Consider the following 19761-nt stretch of genomic DNA (forward strand, 5'->3'; position numbering starts at 1 on the left):
CTGCCCCCCATTTCTTTGGTCCTCACCCATGGAAACAGAGGTACACACATACACACACACACGCGGAGCTGGTTCTTCGCCACCTTATAGCAATATATTCTGCCCTCGTAACACTACGGAGCTCTTCTTCCCTCCCACCCATCGTCTTCTCCTGGTAATACTGAAAAGAGCTGCTGTAAAGGAATACAAGGGGGGGGGTGGGATAATGAACAAAAATCAATATTGGCTTCTTTCCGTCCAAAATAAAGACGTCGGAGGAAGGAAAAAAATAATACTACTGGAAAAGGTGCATCGCATGGAAACGGAGAACACGCAAAGGCGTTTGAGGGTGGTTCGTCTTCGATTTTTTTCTGGGGTGTTTTTTTTTTCTCTTTTTTTTTTTTTCCTTGCTCCTCCTCCCCCCCCCCCTTTTCTTTATTTTTTAAAAAAACATTTCCCCCCCCCCCCCCCCCGCTTTCCCATTGCTGGATTTTTGCATGGCTTTGCATTCCTCCCTGCCTTGAGCAACTCCCAAGCGCTCCCCTTGCCAGGTTGACTCTGCAAAGTACCGTAAATATTCCTGTAGAGGTAAAACCGCTGCGCAGGGGCGGAAGCGCTCCGCGAAGGCTGAGAAGGGCGAATGTAGCCTCGTCTCCCCAACTGCTGCCTTGCCGGTAGCCTCCCTCCCCAATATTTGATATATTTCTCAAGCATAAAATCATTTTGGGGCTTCAGCTCCCCCCCCCCTCCTCCCAGCCCTGCAAGAAAAATCAGGTGCCAGTAAAATAACTCCTTGAGGTGCTTTGTTTTGTCTTCCATGGACAGCTCCTGAAGGTGGAAACCCTCTTTTCCCTCTTTCCTATATCCCTTTTTCTCCCTGGCACATGGATATGCTGCATACATACCTTGCAGAGATATGTGCATACCTTCCTACACGCTTTGCCTGTGAAGGAAGAAATACGACTACTAGAAATATGTTGCTAGAATGAAAATTTAGCACTTTTTTATCCCCCTCTTTAAACCTTGCCAAGGAATTTTTTTCCCTGCAGGTATAAGTGAAAAAGCTGCTTGCAATTTCTCCCAGAGTGTCTTCTCGCTGCAGAAGAAAACGCTCGCAAACGCTGGGCAAGCGTGGGGAGGAATAGTTTATATAAAAATGAGCACGTGATCCCCGGAGGTTGCCATCTGAATTGGCTTTGTTTGCTGGTTTGGGTTTTTTTTATTAAAGAAAACCCTTCCTCTACCTTGCTCTTGGCTTTGCAAAATTCCCCATAGAAGACGTGCCCGGGTGCTGCACGGCTTTGTTCTCCACCGGACCTTGGGAAAGTGCGTTTTTTGCTCTAGAGGAGCCTCGGGGTATTTGGGGCTTTTCCTCTCTATTGATTATTTTCTTTTTTTTTCCCAGGGTTAAAATATTAAAAAAATAATGAATTTTCACATTTACCTCCAAAGAAACATGTGGGGAAGTAACTGCAGGATTGAGATGCAGAGCAAGTGAACCACAGACTGGTGGAGGGATAATGTCAGCGTGGGCATCACAGCAAGGGAGAGGGTGAAAAACACCCCCGGCTCCCCTATTTATTCCTTTTTTCCTCCTTTTCTTTAGAGCTGGGAAATGCCGCAGCCGTGCCCAGAAATATATTAAGGGATGCAGAGCGTGGAGAGGAGCTCCCTGCTCTTGGTGGCCTTGGCTGGGGCTCTCCAGCTCCGCGCTGCTCCCGCTGCAAGCGGACAGCAGGTCTAAGGAAAAGGGGGAAATAAAATTCACCCGAAAGACGCTTAAGCAAAGCTGCCGCGTTTCCCTGGAGTTTCTTCCCCATTAAAAACGCATTTCCCAGTTCAGGTTGAGCGCTGGGGCTTTTCTAATGCTCAACACAAACTGAGCGGAGCTTAAAAACGAAAGCCTGAGCCGAGTCCTGCTGCTTGGGGCACAGGCATCGGGGGGTTTAGGCGGTGCAGAGCCTACCCCAAAATATATCCCCATTTCCGCCTCATATCACTTCGAGCAACCCTCCCTTCCTTTTTTCCCCCAGTATTCATCCTCCCAAAGAAAGTTGTGCAGCCCAACAAAATAATTCTCAGCACTTTTCCTCAGGAATCCGGGTTTTCAGGTAGAGAGACCTTTTTGACGCCGATATTGCTATTTAATAATCCTCGGGGAGGGTTTATTTTTTCCCACCTCCCCAAGTTGTACAAGGAGCTTTTCTGGAGATACTGGTGAGAAGAAGCCGAGAGAAGCTTCATCCCAGTTGGGAGCTTCCCTGGGACAAAAAAAAAGCCCCCGGAAAAACAAAGAAGAAAGAGAAAAAGACGCTGGAAAAGAGAGATTGCAACGTCTCAGTTCAAGGTCACTGTCTAGTGTAGTAAATAGGATCGACATCTTATGCTAATGACTGTCTCGGTTGAGCATCACTGCACGGGGAAAACAAGAAGCCCAAGTTTGGGGCTGACTTTTTCCCTGTGTTTTGGGGGATTTATCCCTGCGCTCCAATCTTCCTTCTCTTCCCGTTTTGCGCCATCGCCTCCCCTCTCTACCAAAGCGTGAGAAATAAAAATTCCACTTCTCCTCATCCCGCATTTCATCCTTTTCCCCCGCCGGCCTCCCTGGCACAGGCTCTGTCTCCTCCACCCCTCCGGCCTTGTCTCTTCACGAAATCAAAACTAGAATTTAAGGGAAAAAACCCAATTTAAACGGCCTCAGCCTAATGGCCACAGCAACACATTTATCTTTCAAATACCCACTTTCAGTTTTCTCTCAGAAAAGACTGTGAAATTCAACCCTCATAGAGCAAAAATAGCCCACAACATATATATTGTATCTTTCTGGCCGGAAAACCGAGGGGCAAAAGCGAATTAAAAGGTCTTCTTGTGCTTCTGCAAGTTGGAAAAACACATCCCGTCATGGCTTAGTTTTTCTGCTCAACCGAATTTCACCCCAAGTTGGTTGGGAGCTGTAAGGAGTTGCGGTGACTCGAACAAGAAGTTAGCTGCCAGGGCCGAAAAGGAAGTATTTAGGATAAATATACAGATACATGACACGGGGAATAAAATAGAGACAGGCTTTGGAAAGCCCACAGAATGGTTATTTCGGGCTATATATCACTGAAACCTGTCCCAGCTACTTTTTCTGATGTGGAAGATGCGTGTCTACAGACATCTTATAGATAAAGAAGTGTACAATACTCCTCATAGATATATAAGTGTACAAGACAGCTCATAGATACACTGGTGTAGAAGACACCTCGTAGACATAGAAGTGCTCAAGGCACCTTCTAGATATCTATATAAAAGGGTAGTAAAAAGGAATCCGTAGGAGCTGGGCAAAAAAATAGAAGTATTAACATGGGAAAGAGGTAAATGGATGGGAATAAAAACGTCTACGACACTTCAGCTCATCCAATATACAAATCATCCAGGGCAGGTTTCAGTTTTAAAGACGGCAGGTCCCAGCCTCGGTGCAAGGAATAGTTAAATGCCTGGAATATCATGATATTTTTCCCCAGCTTTGCCAGCAGAGGATCTTCTCCTCCTATTAGACTAATGTAAACTGATGCCTGCATCCTTTGTAAGGCAAAGGTTTAGTCCCCAACTTTCAGGAAGTTGGCTTCGTCCCCCAGCTCTGTTTTGAGGGAGAAGCTGGCGTTTTGCACTGTAATTCCCTTGGAGGACTGAAACCCCCCAACAACTGTAACAACAAACCGGTTAATGGTCTAGAAATCACGACTCTTGAGCGAATCACAATTAGAGAGCCTGCAAAGCGTGATCTCACTTATTTAATGTTCCTTGTAAAGGAAGGGAAAGTGGTGAGGAGGAAAGGGAGTTTATTAAACCCACGGCGGGTCCCACTGTGGGCTGAACCAGCTCCCTGCCAGGCAGCAGCCTTCCCCCAAAGCGGAGGCGACAGGAGACACGACATTTTGCTGGATATAATTCTTAAACACCCATAAACACGAGGGTTTCCCCAACGTGCTGCTCCACGTAGGCGAGGCAGATTGTAAGCTAGGACCCAGCGGTGCTGGAGGAGTCTGTGGGATGTGTGTGCATACACACACTGTGTTGGCTGTCAGTGGCTTAAGAAACAATATTTTGGCAGAGCCTTTAGAAGCCTCTTTTGTTGAGATCATCAACAACAAAAAAACCCAAACCAAAATCGCCTTTCTTTTTAAGACCAAGCGCTTCCATAACAGACAGAAAGTGAACCAGGAAGAGTTATACTCACCTCTGCACTGAGCGCCAGGGCTGCGAGAGCAGAATTCCCCCTCCAGATTAGGAAGTTATTCTTTTAAAAGATGCGATAGAGAAAAGAATAATAAAAAAATCCACATGCAAATAGGGGTGAGCTATTAAGAGAAAATATGAGAGAAAAATACAGGAAAGAAGGGAAAAATAGAAGGAAAATAGAAAAAAGAGAGAAAGAGAGAGAAAGCGATAAGGAGAGAAAGAGAGAAAGAGAAAAATAGGAAGAAAGAAAGGAAAAAAGAAAGAGAGAAAGAGAGAAAGAAGGAAAGAAAGAAAGAGAGAAAGAAGGAAAGAAAGAAAGAAAGAAGGAGAGAAAGAAAGGAAGGAAGAAAGAACGAAGGAGAGGAAGAAAGAAAGGAAGAAAGACAGAAAGAAAGAAAGAAAGTATTAAACAGTGAAAGAAAAATAAAAATGAAAAAAGGAGAAAAAAACAAACAAACAAAAAAAGATAGCAGGGAAAAAAAAAAAAGGGAGAGGGAAATCCCTTGTCCGGGGTTTTACCATAAAGGCTGCGGTTGGGAAGTTATTCAAAGTCCTCGATACAAAGGAAAGAAAAGGCTAAACTTGGGAAACTTCCTTTTCAGGGCTTTATTGTTGGCCATTAGCCCGCCTGTCTAGACTTCAAATAACACCTTGTTTATCTGTAAACAGGAGCGGGAGCTGCCTGGTGGGGAGAAGATCAAGGGTGAGGGTCCCCGCGCTTATTATCCCCGCAGCTCGTGATGTCAAGGTCAAACAACGCCTAGTCACGGTCAAGGGTAATACAGGAGTGACGTCACGGCCTGCTGACCTAACACCCAGCGAGCTCCGGGCAGGGCGCTGATGGATAAATGAGCAGGGAAAAGAGAAGCCTGCGATTCCCAGTGCTATTTCCTATCGGGAGTGCGAAGAAATAAGTGGGAAAAAAAAGGTAGAAATTAAATGGATTTGTGTTCCGGGGGAGGGGGGATGTGTGTTCACGTCCGATGGAGCTCGGTTTCCCTGCCCGCGGAACTTCAGAGGGGAAATAACAAGCTCTTCTATGGGTTTTGAGTGTGTGCGCTCAATTCTTACTTGAATTTCTTCTCCTCCGGGCAAGCGCCTCGTTCAGTGAGCTTGGAAGAGGATGACCAAGTAACTTGAGTTGAACGTTACATTTTGCCTTTCGTATGGGAAAAAAAAAATCCCCCAATCTCCCCCCCCATCCCCAAACTAATCAACCAAAACAGCCCCAAAACCAAACCGAACAACTCAAATCAACCATGTCTGGGATCGCTAGGAGGGTTTATCCAGAAGAAAATAAGTGTTATTTTTGTCCGACCAGCCCCGAAAGCACCTTTTTTTTTCACCCAAAGTGCATATATTAAAGAGAAGACCGAGTATCCGCGGATGTGCGCGGAGGCAGAGAAGGTCTAACCTTCCCAAGGAGGGAAAATCTGTCTGTCCGGGATTCCCTCTCTGCCCCGAGAGTCCGATCCCGACCTCCCTCCGCCGTCATCCCGAGCAGATTCCGGGGTTAAGACTCAGTCCCACTTTGGGAGGACTGAACCCCGAGGTCTCGAGCACATCAGGGTTGGGGTCCCCCTTCCCTGGAGTCTACACTCCCCCGTAAAGCTTCCCACCTCAGCATCGCCTGCCTGCATCCGTCTTCTTCGCCGGGTCCCGGGCGGTGGGCCAGCCCCCGAGGGGAGGGAGGAGGCGTCAGGCGACACCGAAAATATAAATGTATTTCAAAATATCGTGGGAACCATGGGCAATGGCAGGAGACTGCCTGGTTTCCTTCTCTCGCCAGTATCTGCCCACCAATTGCATCCAAACCCCTTGGTGCCCTGAAGCGTCATGAATGAATTTCTTGTTTCTTCTCTGGTTTGGGGTTTGTTTTCTTTTTTTTTTTGCCTTCCCCCCCCCCCCCCCTTTCCTTTTTAATACTTCCCACGCGACTTGAAAGAGCGACCGACACACAAACCGACACAGACAGTCCTGTCCCCCTCCGACAGAATTAAACCACGACTGACAAACACTTCTAAGACTGGAAACTTGGGCTCGGTTATATACACCCCTAAAGAACAAAACCCCCTCATTTATCCTTATCCTCTCCCTCCCTCTGACAGCACCAGCCCGATATCCTCATTCTAATATTTTTCTTATTATTATTTTTTTTCAAAAAAGAAAGAAAACCCAAAGATTAAATTCAGGTCTAAGGAGGTAAAACAGAGCCACCGCCACCAGCGCGTTCGCTGTCAGGATGTTGGATTTGGGCTTGTCTGGAGTTGCTCTCAGGCGTTGCTGTGTCTGCACACACAGCAAGCTACCTTTATTTATTTATTTCTTTATTTTAGGAAGAAGGGGATTTTGTTTTACACCCAAACTACATATTCTGGTGGTTCTCGTAGGTTTTCACCATCGACTTCATCCCGCTATAGCTGCAGCGATGGGTTGCCGGAGGTGTTGCAGTATTCCAGAGCTGAGCGTTTTGGACAAAAGCATTAAAAACATAAGAATTTAAGCTCTGCCTGTGTTTCCAAACAGCAGTTCTTCATAATAAAGGCAGGAAACACCCTCAGATCAGTGTCCGGGTTTCTCCACTCATTGGAGAAATCAGGGAAGGGGGCTAGAAATTAGAGACCCCCTTTTTTCACCCCTCCGCGAAGGGATGGGGAGGTGAGAGGAGAGGATCCAGCTCCCAGTTCGCCCTGTTACCAGTATCAGACAAAGCGGAGTCCCCCCTTACCTGAGATCCGGGATCACACAGGGATTCCAAATCCATATGGAGCTCTCCCGGTATTTCGGGGGGGACATGGGTCGGTGGAGGGAGATTATCCATACCCCGCCATGCATCATCTTCTGTACCCATTTATAAAGCTATAGGTAGACCCGTACATACACACTGGCGCAGACTGGGATTTACTCACCTCTTCGTGTGATAACACAGAGGGTGCACTTCAATATAAATTCATATATATATATATATAAATTTATATATCTAACGTACATATTATTTACTCACCATCCCATAGAATAATGTAGATGTTTGCATTTGGTTCTGCATATATAAATTTATAGATATAAACCCCATATATTTTATCTATCCACCATTCCACAGAATAACATAGAGGGCTGCACTTGGCTATGTACCTATAAATTTATATATTTAACATACATTCTTATCTACCCACCATTCCATAGAATAACATAGAGGGCTGCACTTGCATATATATATATAAATTTATATATTGTGTGTGGATACGTTGGTATATGCAGCATATTATACGTGATAGAATCACATACAGAGATACAGAGATCGCCTTAATACCCAGACTTATATAAATCACACACACACCGCCAAGCCCCACACACATACATATAACACACATATATATAATACCTACACACCGACGCCCAGATCATAAAAAGAAACGGACATACACGGTCCTATGTACATGCCATTATATACCCTTGTATAAATGTGTATATAAATTCTATATATATGCATTTATGCATAATACTTTGAGCACCTAAGGTGTTTACGCTCGCATTTCTGCAAACACCAATGCTAATCTTATTTTCCTAGAGCTTGAGAGAGCTTGTATCGGCTCTATCTACTCCTCGTATAAATATATGCACACGCTCGATGCAAATTTAACCCGCAATAACATTGTTTTAGGTTACATGCCTTTAAAAGCTTTTTCTCCCCGCTTCCCCTCCCCTTCTGATCATTTAACGAGGTGATTAAATCTAGCAGATATTAAGGTAGAGTGTAATGCGCCTATGGAAACAATTTCCTTTCTCGTATTTCTTTCCGAGCTGCCCGGCCGGCTCGGGGCCGCGTAAGATCCGCGGGTAGGAGATTTTTATCTAGGGACGGAGGAGCTGAAGTCAAACAGGTTTAGCGAAACCTTTGAGAGGGAGATTTAAAGAGATTAGAAGAGTCTCTGAAAAGTCATCGCCTTTGCACTGGGGGTAATTGGCGGGGCAGGAAAATAAGCACAAAAAAAAAAAGAGAGGAAAAATAGGGGGAAAACGTCAATAAAAAGCAATCAGCTGGGTCAACCTCTGCGGATTTATTCCCCCCCGCTTTTTACTTCCCCTGGGAACAACCCTCCTTGGGGACAGGCATCTACCCTTCGCATCCTCCGCCTGCTTTCAGGCAGCCCCTGATTAAGAGTTTTCTACTCAAATTTGCCAGATTTCGCCCCTTTTCTCCCCCATCTTTTCTCCGCGGAGGTTCCCGCCCGGCTTGTGCGCGCCGTGTGGGGATAGCAGGCAGCTGGAGGGAAGGGTGGGAGAGGAGCAGGGCTACAAAGAGGTGCACAAAGAGCCTCTCCTCAAGGCAAAACCAACAACAAAAAAAAAGGTATTTATTTTTAAGAAATGTCATCTGCAGTCGGTACATATCGTCTGGACACCACAATATTATATACATATACAAGACATTTAAAATAAAAAAGGATGCTTTTACATATCCAAAGAACACTGTCGATAATTAGCCGGGTTAAAGAGGGAAAGAAACAAACCCCAAAGACAATATTGTGCATTTTCCATCTTGTCAGCGGAGCACAGACATTCCAGTTTTACGGCAGAGATATAGAAACCCTCAGGAGAACATACCCAAAATAGTCTCGTACAGCAACTCCCTTCCATCTAGGACCTAAAATCAGTGGTCGGGATATTTAAGCGATACCGAGCAATGGTTTTCTTCCCACAATAGCAGCTTTATTTCTTATTTTCGGTCCCTAGTGCCGAGAAAATACGTAGCTGATGCAACTTTGCCATAGGTTCTCCATACATTGATATATCGGTGGGTGGAATGGCCCGAGATAGGGAAGACTGGCGAGGGGGTCGGACTATACAACGTTACAGGGCGACATTCAGAGTTCATCTCTCTTTTAACATAACTACACTCTTAGCTTATGAGTATATTCTTTCAAAAATGTACACAGTTGAACCTTATCAAGTGGATTTCTCAGAGCAGACCTGGGGGGGTTCACAGTCAGAGAGGGGTGGAGGGATAAATCAAAGATGCGCTCGGTGGGGTTTTTTGGGGGATGCTCGTCTGCATTCATGAATGTCGATTTTTTTCTATATATTTTTTTTTAAATAATTAGTTGGAATCAGCAGAGTCCTGATGATCTCATCATACAAGCTACCAGATAAATATTTACGCTTCTTGTTCCTTTTCCTTGCCCCTTCTCCTCCAAAGTCATCCTCTGTCAGGTGGCATGGAGATGCGCTGTCTTGGACTTGCTCACCACCTTCTTCTCCTTGACCCTCCGGTTCTGGAACCAGATAGTCACTTGGCGCTCGGACAGGTTGGTGGTGGCCGAAATCCTCCTTCTCTTCTCTTTGGTGATGAATTTGCTGGCCGCGTACTCCTTTTCCAACTCTTTCAGCTGGATTTTGGTGTAAGGGACCCTTTTTTTCCGGCCCCTCCGGTAGCTGCTGACCTCGGGTTGTAAGGGGACCACATCTGGATTAAAAATGAAAACAAAAGCAAAGAAAATACATAAGGAAGAGGGAAAGAGGGGGGTTCTGCATCCCAGGGTGTAGGGATTTCTGCACATCAGGGAGGGAAGGGAAGGGGTGATAAAGGAGGATAAAGAGTGGAGGAATGCAAGCAAAGATAAAGGGGAAAAAAGAGGGGAAAAAAGAGACAAGGCAGGCAGAAAATGCATCCAGAGAGGGGAATAATACTATAATAATAGGAATAATAACATAACATTCGTAATTTACGTGGTGGAAATGTGTTTTTCTTGGCGACGCTGCCTACGCTGCTAAACAAGGAGCATCGAGTCAACCCGCTGACTAAAGGTGTGCAAATAATCCAAGGGACCTTCCGAACGGATGGATTTTTGACAATATCTGGAGTTTCTGCCCAGTTTTCCTCTTCCTTTCCCTCCTTCTTCATTCCTCCCCTCCTCATCAGCAAACCTCTTCGGGGATCCCCGAACACCCAGCCTGATGCAGGGACAAATGCATCCCCCGCACCCCAGCCCCTCTTGCAGCTTCGTGCAGCCCAGGAAGCCCCTCCGGGTGGGGGGCACTCAGATACCCAGCAAGAATAGTCCAAGCCCCCCCTTCCCAGTGGCTTTTCGTTAGGGGGGGAGAGGGGGACAGGGGAGATGTTCTGTTCTGTGCAAAGGGACTATGGGGAATAGTAAGGGCTCAGCAGGGATGTGGGGGCACCTTCACCCCTACTCTGCTGGTACTGGGGTTTGGAGCAAAACTCCACCCGAGCCTTCGGGCAGCCCCAGCCCCTTCCAAGGGTTGTGGGGGGAGCGACCTGGGGGACTAATCTCCTCTCCGCCAAGGTGTGACCCAGCTGGCTGGAGCGGGAAGATGGAGGCGAGCTCTCCTCGCAGGCAGCGCAGCCCCAATTATGGCTGACAGGAATTAACTGGGGAGCCCCTGGGGGAGCCGTGGGGGCGATCGGCTCTTTGGGAGGGGGGAAATGGGGGTGCTGAGGGTGCCGCAAAGGTGGGGGGCAGGAATCGCCTTCAGGGGAGGGTTCACCGGAGCAGCGGGCAATGGGGAGAGAAAGTATTTGGGGCGGCAGCCTCCTCCAAATACAGCTTAAATGCAAGGACCCCCAGCGCCGAGCCCCCTCATATACTCATCATGCAGCCAACAACGCATCACCAAATTCCCTCCACCTTCTCCCCAAAAGCTCCCGTGAAAGCCAATTTCTCTGTCCCTCTTTGTCACTAAGAAGGAAAATACATGAACGGATGTGGTCCTTCATTGCTTCCCCGAAGGACTAACGCGACCCATCCCTTCTTGCCTTCCAAGGGTCAGTGTCCCGTCCCCCCCCCTTTTATTGTGGTTATCCCCTGCAGCATCCTTCCCCACCCAGCGCTGGGGGGCTGGGGGAAGGACAGGGAGGCAGCACCTACCATCACCTTCCTCCCTCCCGCTGTCCTAGGGGCCCGGAGCACGCAGGGCACAGTGGGAGCGGGAGGGAAAGAGAGCGGGGTATTCGTCGGGCTGAGAGATGCTCCAGAGAGGGCATTCGCCTCGCCGGGTCCTGCGGGCTGTCAGCCGGGCAGGGTGCATACCTGACCCGGGCAGAAACCTCGCCAACCCCCCCTCACCCCTCTGCCTGTCTCCTTGCCCTCCAAACAGCCTCATTTGTCACTTGACACCTATTCCTATAATTGTGTGCAATTGTGATATGATTAATGTCCCAGCCTCCGACACTTCTCATTCGACTGAGCCACCAGAGAAGGTTGTTTGGGTGTTCGGACCTTTTTGTCTCTTTTTAATTTTTTTTTTTTGTTTCCTATTTAAGCTTTCTGCATTTCGAGAAGCAGCAAAAGGAGGGATAAAAAAGAAGAGAAAGGCACTTCTCTTTAGGTGAGGCAAGCATAGGGAGGAGAGAAGAAAGGGAAGAATTAAACGGCAAAGTTACTTTCCAAGCAAGCTCACGGCGTGTATTTTGATTCAGAAATGATTGCTTCACCTTCTTTCCCATACATGTTCATACACATTGCCTTGCACAGGAGGCATTCCAGAGCCGTTTCTTCCCCTTTAATTACATATACAGACATACACGGATCTATCTGTTTATATATATGTGTATATACATATATATATGCACACTCATCCGCATACACGCACATCCCCACCTCCGGTGGGAGCTGGCGGTTGGGAAGCAGGTGAGCACGCCGTTTCCCGGAGCAGCCTACCTGGGAAAGGTGATTTCCAGAGGTGTGCAGACTGCGATTGCTCTTTGGAGCAGTACACTTGCCCATCCCAGCCATTAGAAAGAGCCCAGTGTTGGTAACCTTCCATGGGAAGCAAAGCGTCGTGTCTCGGTTCCGGATGACCACCGAGCCCCGGTACCACCGACACGTCCAAATAGCCCGGGACCGCCTGGTAGGAACTGGGAAAACCGGGGTAAAAGGCGAATTCTTTGGCCCTCGACGGCAGCTCCTCTCCAGGCAGGGGCCCGCCGGCCTCGGGGTACTTCTCCCCGGGGTGATAAGCGCATGGTTTCTGCTGCAAGTTGACTCCGTGGGAGTGGGACAACCTGCAGCCGTAGTAGCCCCCTCCGAAGGGGTAACCGTAGCCCAGCGCCGCGCTGGAAGCCGCCCCCGACGGGCACTGGCGTGGGGGCTCTGCTGCCGCCAGCTCAGCGTACGCCGCTCCCTGAGGCGGTGGCGGTGGCGGTGGGGCCGTGGGCACGGCGAGTCCGGCGTGGGGCATCATCTCCCGGCAGTGTCCCAGCCCTTCCATGCGGTTCTTCTCCCGCGGGGCGTCCTCGCAGCGGCAGGCGAGGCCGTCGGGCCAACGCGGGGGGAGGCCGAGCGGTGCCGTCATGTCATGCCGCGCTGCTCCCGCCGCCGCCTCCTCCTCCTCCTCCTCTTCTTCTTCTTCTTCTTCTTCCTCCTCCTTCTCCGCCGCCTCCTCTTCCTCCTCCTCTTCCTCCCCCTACGGCCGCCGCCGCCGTCGGGGGAAGCTCCGCGCCGCGCCCCGCCGCCCCGCGACCCCCCCAACATATCGGCGCCGCGCGCGCATGCGCCGCACGCCCGCCGCCGCCGCTCCATTAAGAAATCCGCCGCGGCCACGCCCCCCCCCCCCTCCTCCCCCCCCCCCGCCCCGACGTGTCCCCGCACACGTGACCCCATCGCCACGGTCATTGGTTGGGTGCCCCCCCCCCCTTTCCTCCGTCCCTGCGCTCCCGCCCCGTCGTGGGGAGAACGAACCGGGGGGGGAGGCACAAAGAGCCACGCGTGGGGGGGGGGCTGGGTCGTGTCCCACACCCCCCCCCCCATCTGCCGTGTCCCCGAAAGTAACACAGGGGAACCCTTCCCCTCGAAGCTCCCCCCCCCCCCCCCCCGCCATGTTTCAGCGTGGGCGAAGGATGCTCAAATCCATATATTGGGGGGGGGGGGGCAAGGAAAACCACCCACCCTCGATATTCCAACGGGAAACGACGGACAAACACCCCACGATGCTTCGGGGGGGGGTGTGTGTGTGTGTGTCAAAAAGCTTCCCCCCCTCCTTTATTATTTTGCGGTGGAACCTGTTCACTTTTTCCTTCCCAAAGTACTTCCCCATCCCCCCCCCCCCCAGCTAAAATACTTTTCAAAAGTAAAATATCTGCCCAAAAGCCCCCGCGCCCCCCCCCCAATTTTCTCCGAAATAATTTGATTTCCCTCCATTCAGAGCGCGCGTGTGTGATAATTATTGATATTAGTTAATAGATCAGTGATAAATAGCTCAGTGGTGATGTGGGAGTAGAGATGAGGCCGGGGGGGTAGGGGTATGGATGAGGCCCCGAGGGTTGTATCTTGGTCTGGGCTGATTTGGGGGGGGGGGGGGGAGGATGTGATGTGAATTAGTTCTTAAAGCGGGGTCGGGCTGAAGTGGAATTGGGGAAAATTAGGGAAAATGATAGTAAAGTGACAGGTTGCTGGCTGGGAGTGATGGGGGGGGGGACTCGGAGGGGATGAAGCCTTTGGGGGCCCCCCCGGGAAGGATTTCTTAAGGGAAAGAGGAAGCTCAGAGGTCTTCAGCACTCCCAAAAAGGTAGAAAATCGGGGAAAACCTGGGGGGAAATGGTACATTTTAGGACTGGAGTCTCCGTCTTTGTGAGGGGAGGTGAGCTCCCCCCACATTTTCCCTGGGGGGGAGGGTGGGGGTGCCATGGGGAGTGGAGGTCCCTTCGGGACGACCCCCCCCTGTCCCTGTGTCCCGTGGGGTGCGAAGGCGAGTTCTCCATCAGCCTGCCCCGCTCGAGCTGTCGAGGGGGATTTTCGGCGAGCGAAGGGGCCGTCGAAGTCCAAGTTCAAGGCGAGGGAGCCCAAGCTGGTCCCTGCGAGCACTGGGAATGAGGCACCTTCCGAGGGCCTGGGAGTGGGTTCGGAAGTGGAATGGAAAAGGGCTGCGGTGGGTAGAGGTGGGGGAAGATGAAGAGAGGAAAGCTAAGGGGATGGGATGGAATAAAATGGAACTGAAAGAAATAAAAGTAAATACAATAAGAAGAAAATAAAAATAAATGTAAAGATAAAAATGAAAAATAAATTAAGGAAAATAAAAGAAAAAATAGTGGAATTAATACGATTTAGGAAATAAAATAAAATAAAATAAAATAAAGCAAAATAAAGTAAAATAAAATAAAGCAAAATAAAATCAAACAGAATAAAATAAGAAAAATAAATAAAACAAGTAAAATAAGTTAAAAAGCCGTGCCCGCACCTTTGGAATTCCACAAAGCGCCGTGAATCCATCCAGAAATCACCCAGCAAAACTACTTCCCCCCCATCCCAAGAACCACATGGCTCGAGTGATAACGCAAAAGCCGAACGAGAAACGACGTGTAAATTAAAGCCGGGTGTCCCCCACGTCGGGGCCACGGGAAGGGGGGAGCGGAACAAAACCCCTTCCCTCCCTCAGCAGCCCTCGATATATTTGTTCTCCCACTTTAATTTGGAAGATGTAGTTAACAGTTTGTAGCACATGCCCTATGTGCGCGGCGTGGGGAGGTAATTCGATGTACATGTACACTACAAACGCAAAGGTTGCTGCGAGGGTGGCAGGGTTGGGTGCTGCGGTGCTCGGGGGAAGGCGGGAGCCCCAAGGAAAGGAACCGGTGCCCGAGAAATGAAATCTCAAATAGCTCTGACGGGTGGGGAAGGGCTTTGCCACCTCGGCTCCGGGGAAAGAGTGGGTCAATGGGACACTGAATTTTGTCATTCAGTGGGTTATGCGCTGGAAATTAAAGGAGGGAGGGGAAGCAAGGGGAAAAGAGAAGATGAGAGGAAAAAGAGGGGGGGAAGAAGGAAAAAATATAAGAAAACAAGAGAAAAAAAAGGAGAAAAACACAAAGCAAACAAGGGAAAAAAAGAAGAAAACAAGAGAGAGAGAAAGAAATATTAAAAAGCGAAATAGAGAGGAAAAACCAAAAAAGAAGAAGAAAACAAGAGAAAAGGGTCTTTTTCTGGAGGTAACGGAGATGAAAAATCACATTTAACCCATTTAACCCTGCGGTTTCCTAGGGAAGGGTCGGTGTCATAATTTCTTTTCATGTCTGAGCTTTGAGGGTGGCTCTACCCGCGATGGCGAGTAATGAACCCAGACCAGCTCCGCTTCCCAAAATGTGGAACTGCTTAAGAGAGTGGTACCCATAAATAAAAAATAGGAAGAGGGGAAGGAGCAATTAGAAATAAGAGCAGATGTGTGACCCTCCCTTTATTATTTATTTTTGTATGCATATATAGATGCATATAGTTCCCCCCCCCCCCCCAAATTAAAGCTCACAAGTACTCCTCTGCTTGTGCTCTTGTAGGTAAAGGCTGGAGGACTCCGTCGCATCCTATTTTCAGCTTATATTTTAAATTATGGAAGGAAGAGGGAAAATTGACCGAAAATTGACCTATATCAAATAACATTGACTTAGAAATCCCTCTTTCTCAGCCTCCAGCCGGCTCTGGGCTTGCAGATCGCTCCGGGAAAAGGAAGGGTTTATATGGATATTTCTGCAGGGAGCGGTTCCCTCTCCCTCTACCAGCGGGTTCCGAGAGGAAAACCTGATTTTTCTTCTTCTGAAGACATGGATGGTTCTGCCTTGTTCCCCTTCCCTTCCTCTGCCATCTTGGAGACGGACCCTGGAAGGAATTCAGTGTATTTTTATCTATCTTTTTATTCCTGCTGGAAAGGAAGAGAGAAACAGATTCCTCACCGAGTCCGTGGGAATAACTCAAATAATTAGATCTATCCTTGCGATATCCAGCTCTGTTCTTTGCAAAACTGCATGTTGTTTCTCATTCCCTTCTCTCCAGCGCTTTAACTGCTGTGGTTTAAGGCAGTTTTCGACCTTATCTCCTTTAAAATAGCTGGTTTCTTCTTTAAATTAGCCGTTTGCTTTCTTAATTAGCCTTTTTCTTTACTGCCCCTCTCCCACTTAAAGAGAAAACACAGACATTTAGGGCTGAACGCAGTTTTGCAGGTGAACGCGTGTTTGCAGTCGGAGATCTTGAGGTGGCCAGCAGATCGCCTTTGTTAAAAAGCTAATTTGACTTGTAGGTATTCAAAGCAAACGCTCCAAAAGCAGGATTTCTGCCCCAAACGGGTGAAGGTAGCTGTTACCCTGAAGCTACGGATGCGTTTGTGGCCAAATTCATTCGTGCTCACATCTGAGGGAGCTCAAAGTCAAGCCAGGCCAGGGAAACCTCACCCAAAATCAAATTGATCTGCTGCGGAGTTTTGTGATAAAAATCCCTTTTTATCACCCTCATATTCTGGAGGAAAACCACCCGGTAAATAAATGGGATGGAGGAGAGAAAGAAAAAAGCAAATCCTTACTTTCAGTTAGGGATAGACACAAATAATTCACCCCAAATCTGCGGCACGTGGGTATTTTCCCTTTCCTCTTAATTTTCCCTTTCTCCCCTCTTTGTTCCCCCTTTTCTCCCCTCATTGTTGCCCGAAAGATTTAGAAATCCCCCTCGCTACGCCATTTTCTGTAGGAAAAAGACCACGTATTTATGGTTCTTCCCACCTCCAGACATCTTCCATACAAAGGGAAATGGCCAAGGTGGGAATTTTATTGAAGGAAAATCGGCTCCAGCCGCTGTCAGTGCCTCTAAACCACGATGAACCCGCACAGAAAAATCTCTATCTAGATTTATGGAAAGGAAAGTGGCTTTTCCATTATATATATATATATATATATATTTGGAGGGGGTGGGGAAGAAGGGGGGATAAAGGAGGAGAATTGTAGCTTTGGAGCCCTCAGGGAAATTAGAGCCCGTGGTATGAGAACGTCTGACATCAACATACAATTTTCCCACTGGAGTCCCAATTTAGTGAAGAAATATTCCACTAAATCTCATATTCTTGCAGAGGAATCCAAGGAAAGCTTTCCCAGGCTTTGTTCAAAATGTGCTTTGGATAAATAAAAGCCAAAGCCGGCTTCTTTTCCCAAACTTCGCGTGCCTTTTTTTTTTTTCCGAGAGAGAGAAAAATAAATCCTAACATCCCTGCTTCAGCTCATTGCTGAATTCATACAACCACGGAGGCTGTGGCTAAGCCTTAGCAGCGTTCTTACAAAAGCAACGCCTGGAATAGAGCAGGGAAAGAAGATTAAATACAGGCTAGATGCCTTGTGCCCCAAAAGGGACGCAAAAAAAACACCCCAAAAGAGGACAAAAAAAGGGGGGGGAGGTTACAGTAGTTATATTTATCTTATTCCTTGGGTTTATCACTAATTCTTCATCCCTTCTTGAAGTGGAGATGTTTATGTAGGGAATAAAAGAAAGATAGGATAAGTCATGATAAGAAAAGGTAGGATATGGTAAGACAATCAGATAACAAAATAAATAATAAAATAAAATAGAATAGAATCAAATAAAACTTCCCTGCTTAAGCTTTAATTTAAATGCTTTTAAAGAGAGAGGGAGCGAAGGGGAAAGATGCATCAAGGACGGAAACACAAGATCGGATTTCTGCCCCCTTCGCCCCCCTCCGCGGTCTGGATCAAACTGTCTCGGGTGGTGTCAGGCGGGGAATTGAGCCTGACCCGAGACGATCCGGCTTTTCTCCTTCCTAACCTGTCAGATTCTTGCAACCTGTTTGGAGTGGATGCACCCTCAGGCTTTTTTCAACCTTTCCTTGTTTTTCTTTTAGCTGCCTTAGAATCATGGAATGGTTTGGGTTGGAAAGGACCTTAAAGATCATCCAGTTCCAACTGCCTACTATAGGCAGGGATACCATCAGGAAGGAGCTACCAGCCCAGCACCCCCATCACTTCCAGCTTAGGAGCGGGGAGAGATGCTACTAAATCTTGAGGATCGTCTTTGTGCCTTTTGCTTTGCCTTCCCCGCATTTTGCTATGCAGAAAGGGGGAAAAACGAAACATACAGATATAGAATCCGGCCCCACGCAAGGCCAGAGGTGGTTTTACAAAGCCAAACCTCGCTGCCTCCATCCCGCGGCTTTATCACTGTGTTTTATCCCTTTCCACGCAAAAACCCACCCGCGGTAAAGTGGAGAAGAAGAAAAGGACAAGGATAAATCCCTCTTGGTCTCATTCATCTGCCCCATCACCCCAGGGGTGACAAAGCAGCTTCCAAAATCCCTTTCCTCCCATCCCGCCGGCCCTTAACACGGCGGCACCACATTTTGAGGCAGATAAAGGGCTTTTCCTCCACCACTCTTTCTGGTTTTTACAGCCACTGCGGAATGTCCCGGCTCTTGGCAATTCCTCACCGTTAATTATTGTTATTATTTCCACGCTGTCCGGTGCAATAGGTGCTTCTTGACTCAGCGATTCGGAGACAGACAAATAAAATATCTGGCTCAGTTTAGGGCCCTGTCTGGTCGGAAGTCCAAGTTCAATTCCAAGTTAAAACAGGAGGTCGCCTGAAGCGTTGACAAAAGGGAAGGGGGCCATTTGGTCGGGCTGGTGTCAACAAAGTGGGATCTGGAGAGGGTAATTACTGCCTTTCTCTCATCATTTTTGCCTGCATATTCTCAGGGAGAGAAAGAGGGAGCGGAGACGGGGACACTCAGGTGCTTTGCAGCCCTTTGTGCTTGCGAGCAGCTGTATTTCCCCTTTAAATGTAATTTTAGGTCTTTATTTGTAAGTGCTCTGAAATACGGAGGCTTATTTTAAAATACAGGGGCTTTTTTTTTTTTCTTTTTACTGTTTTTTTTTGGCCGGATTACAACCATCCGGGGTTCTTTTCTCCCCGTCTCCTGGTCCCGAATTAACTCAAGATGCGTCTGGAAGGTCGGAGACTAACACCAGGCCAGTGTAAGAAACCTTCTTTCTCTCGCCAAGTCCCCTTCAGAACCAGCTGTATGAGAGCTGCATGTTTTAGACTCTTCCTCCCCTTCTCCCACCCGAACTATTTGCTTCTTGGTCCACTTCGTGGCCAAATATTTCATCCCTTGGAGCTGCTGGGAGGGATTGAGGGGGACGAGAGGGTGCTCTTTGCCAAGTTTATTCACATTTTGAACAGTAAAACACTGAAGAGTTTAATTTCCATAGGTAGAAGCTGAACTTGCATGATCTGTATTTGTCAAACTGGGGTTTAGAGTGCATTAAATGGAGAAATAGAAATGATAAATTAGGCACAAGCGATGCCCACACGTTCACACTGCGGGTGAAAAAAGGATGCAATTTCATTTCCAAACAGCATCATGACGGGAGAAGGGCAACTCTCTATGGGAAACCTGGGATTTATTAGGCATTAGCTAGGGAAAATATGTATGCAATAAGCAAAGAAGCAAGAAAACGGAAAAACAACCCCAAAACAGGCTGATGTTTTGCCTTCAAAAAACGTGGGTTTTTTTAGGTAAATGGAGGGATCCCAGCCTGTTCCAAATTCTTTGCTGGGCTGGATTTTCAAGAAGAAATGCTTAGGGAAATAAAGTGATACATGACTCCACCTTGGCAGGGAGAAGCTGAAATTGCCGGTTTCCCCCCCAAAACGTGTGCGGGTGGTGTGTGGATGGGCCGCTTTGATTTTTGCAGGCTCTTGATCTGTCTGGATGGGAATAACCTGGATTTTCACCCAGGAGTGGGACTGTGCCTTCACCCCAGGTATGGCTATTTATCCT

General features: G+C 48.0%; 2 protein-coding genes across 2 annotated transcripts in view; one reads left to right on the forward strand and one right to left on the reverse strand.

Annotated features, from left to right (window-relative positions):
* The window catches only part of ATF7 (activating transcription factor 7), a 230292-nt gene that overhangs the window by 82985 nt on the left and 127546 nt on the right, over nucleotides 1–19761 (forward strand). The gene's annotated exons all lie outside the window — the stretch shown is intronic.
* HOXC13 (homeobox C13) lies at nucleotides 8647–12580 on the reverse strand. The gene is made up of 2 exons (XM_061443633.1): nucleotides 11880–12580; nucleotides 8647–9664 (listed from the first exon to the last, which is right to left on the reverse strand). Exons 1-2 carry the CDS (start codon nucleotides 12511–12513, stop codon nucleotides 9408–9410), a joined length of 891 nt encoding a protein of 296 aa, XP_061299617.1. The 5' UTR covers nucleotides 12514–12580; the 3' UTR covers nucleotides 8647–9407.

This window comes from Pezoporus flaviventris, unplaced genomic scaffold (genome assembly GCF_033815535.1).
Source record: "Pezoporus flaviventris isolate CSIRO_AGI_PZ_B2104156 unplaced genomic scaffold, CSIRO_AGI_Pfla_v1 ptg000455l, whole genome shotgun sequence".
In the NCBI taxonomy this organism is placed as follows: domain Eukaryota; kingdom Metazoa; phylum Chordata; class Aves; order Psittaciformes; family Psittacidae; genus Pezoporus; species Pezoporus flaviventris.

What these genes read in the sequence shown, in the direction of transcription:
- HOXC13 (XM_061443633.1), bottom strand. Translation starts at nt 12,513, where the DNA reads ATGACGGCACCGCTCGGCCTCCCCCCGCGTTGGCCCGACGGCCTCGCC. An exon ending in CTGGAAATCACCTTTCCCAG is followed by an intron (nt 9,665 to 11,879) that starts GTAGGCTGCTCC and finishes TTTTTAATCCAG; the next exon opens with ATGTGGTCCCCTTACAACCC.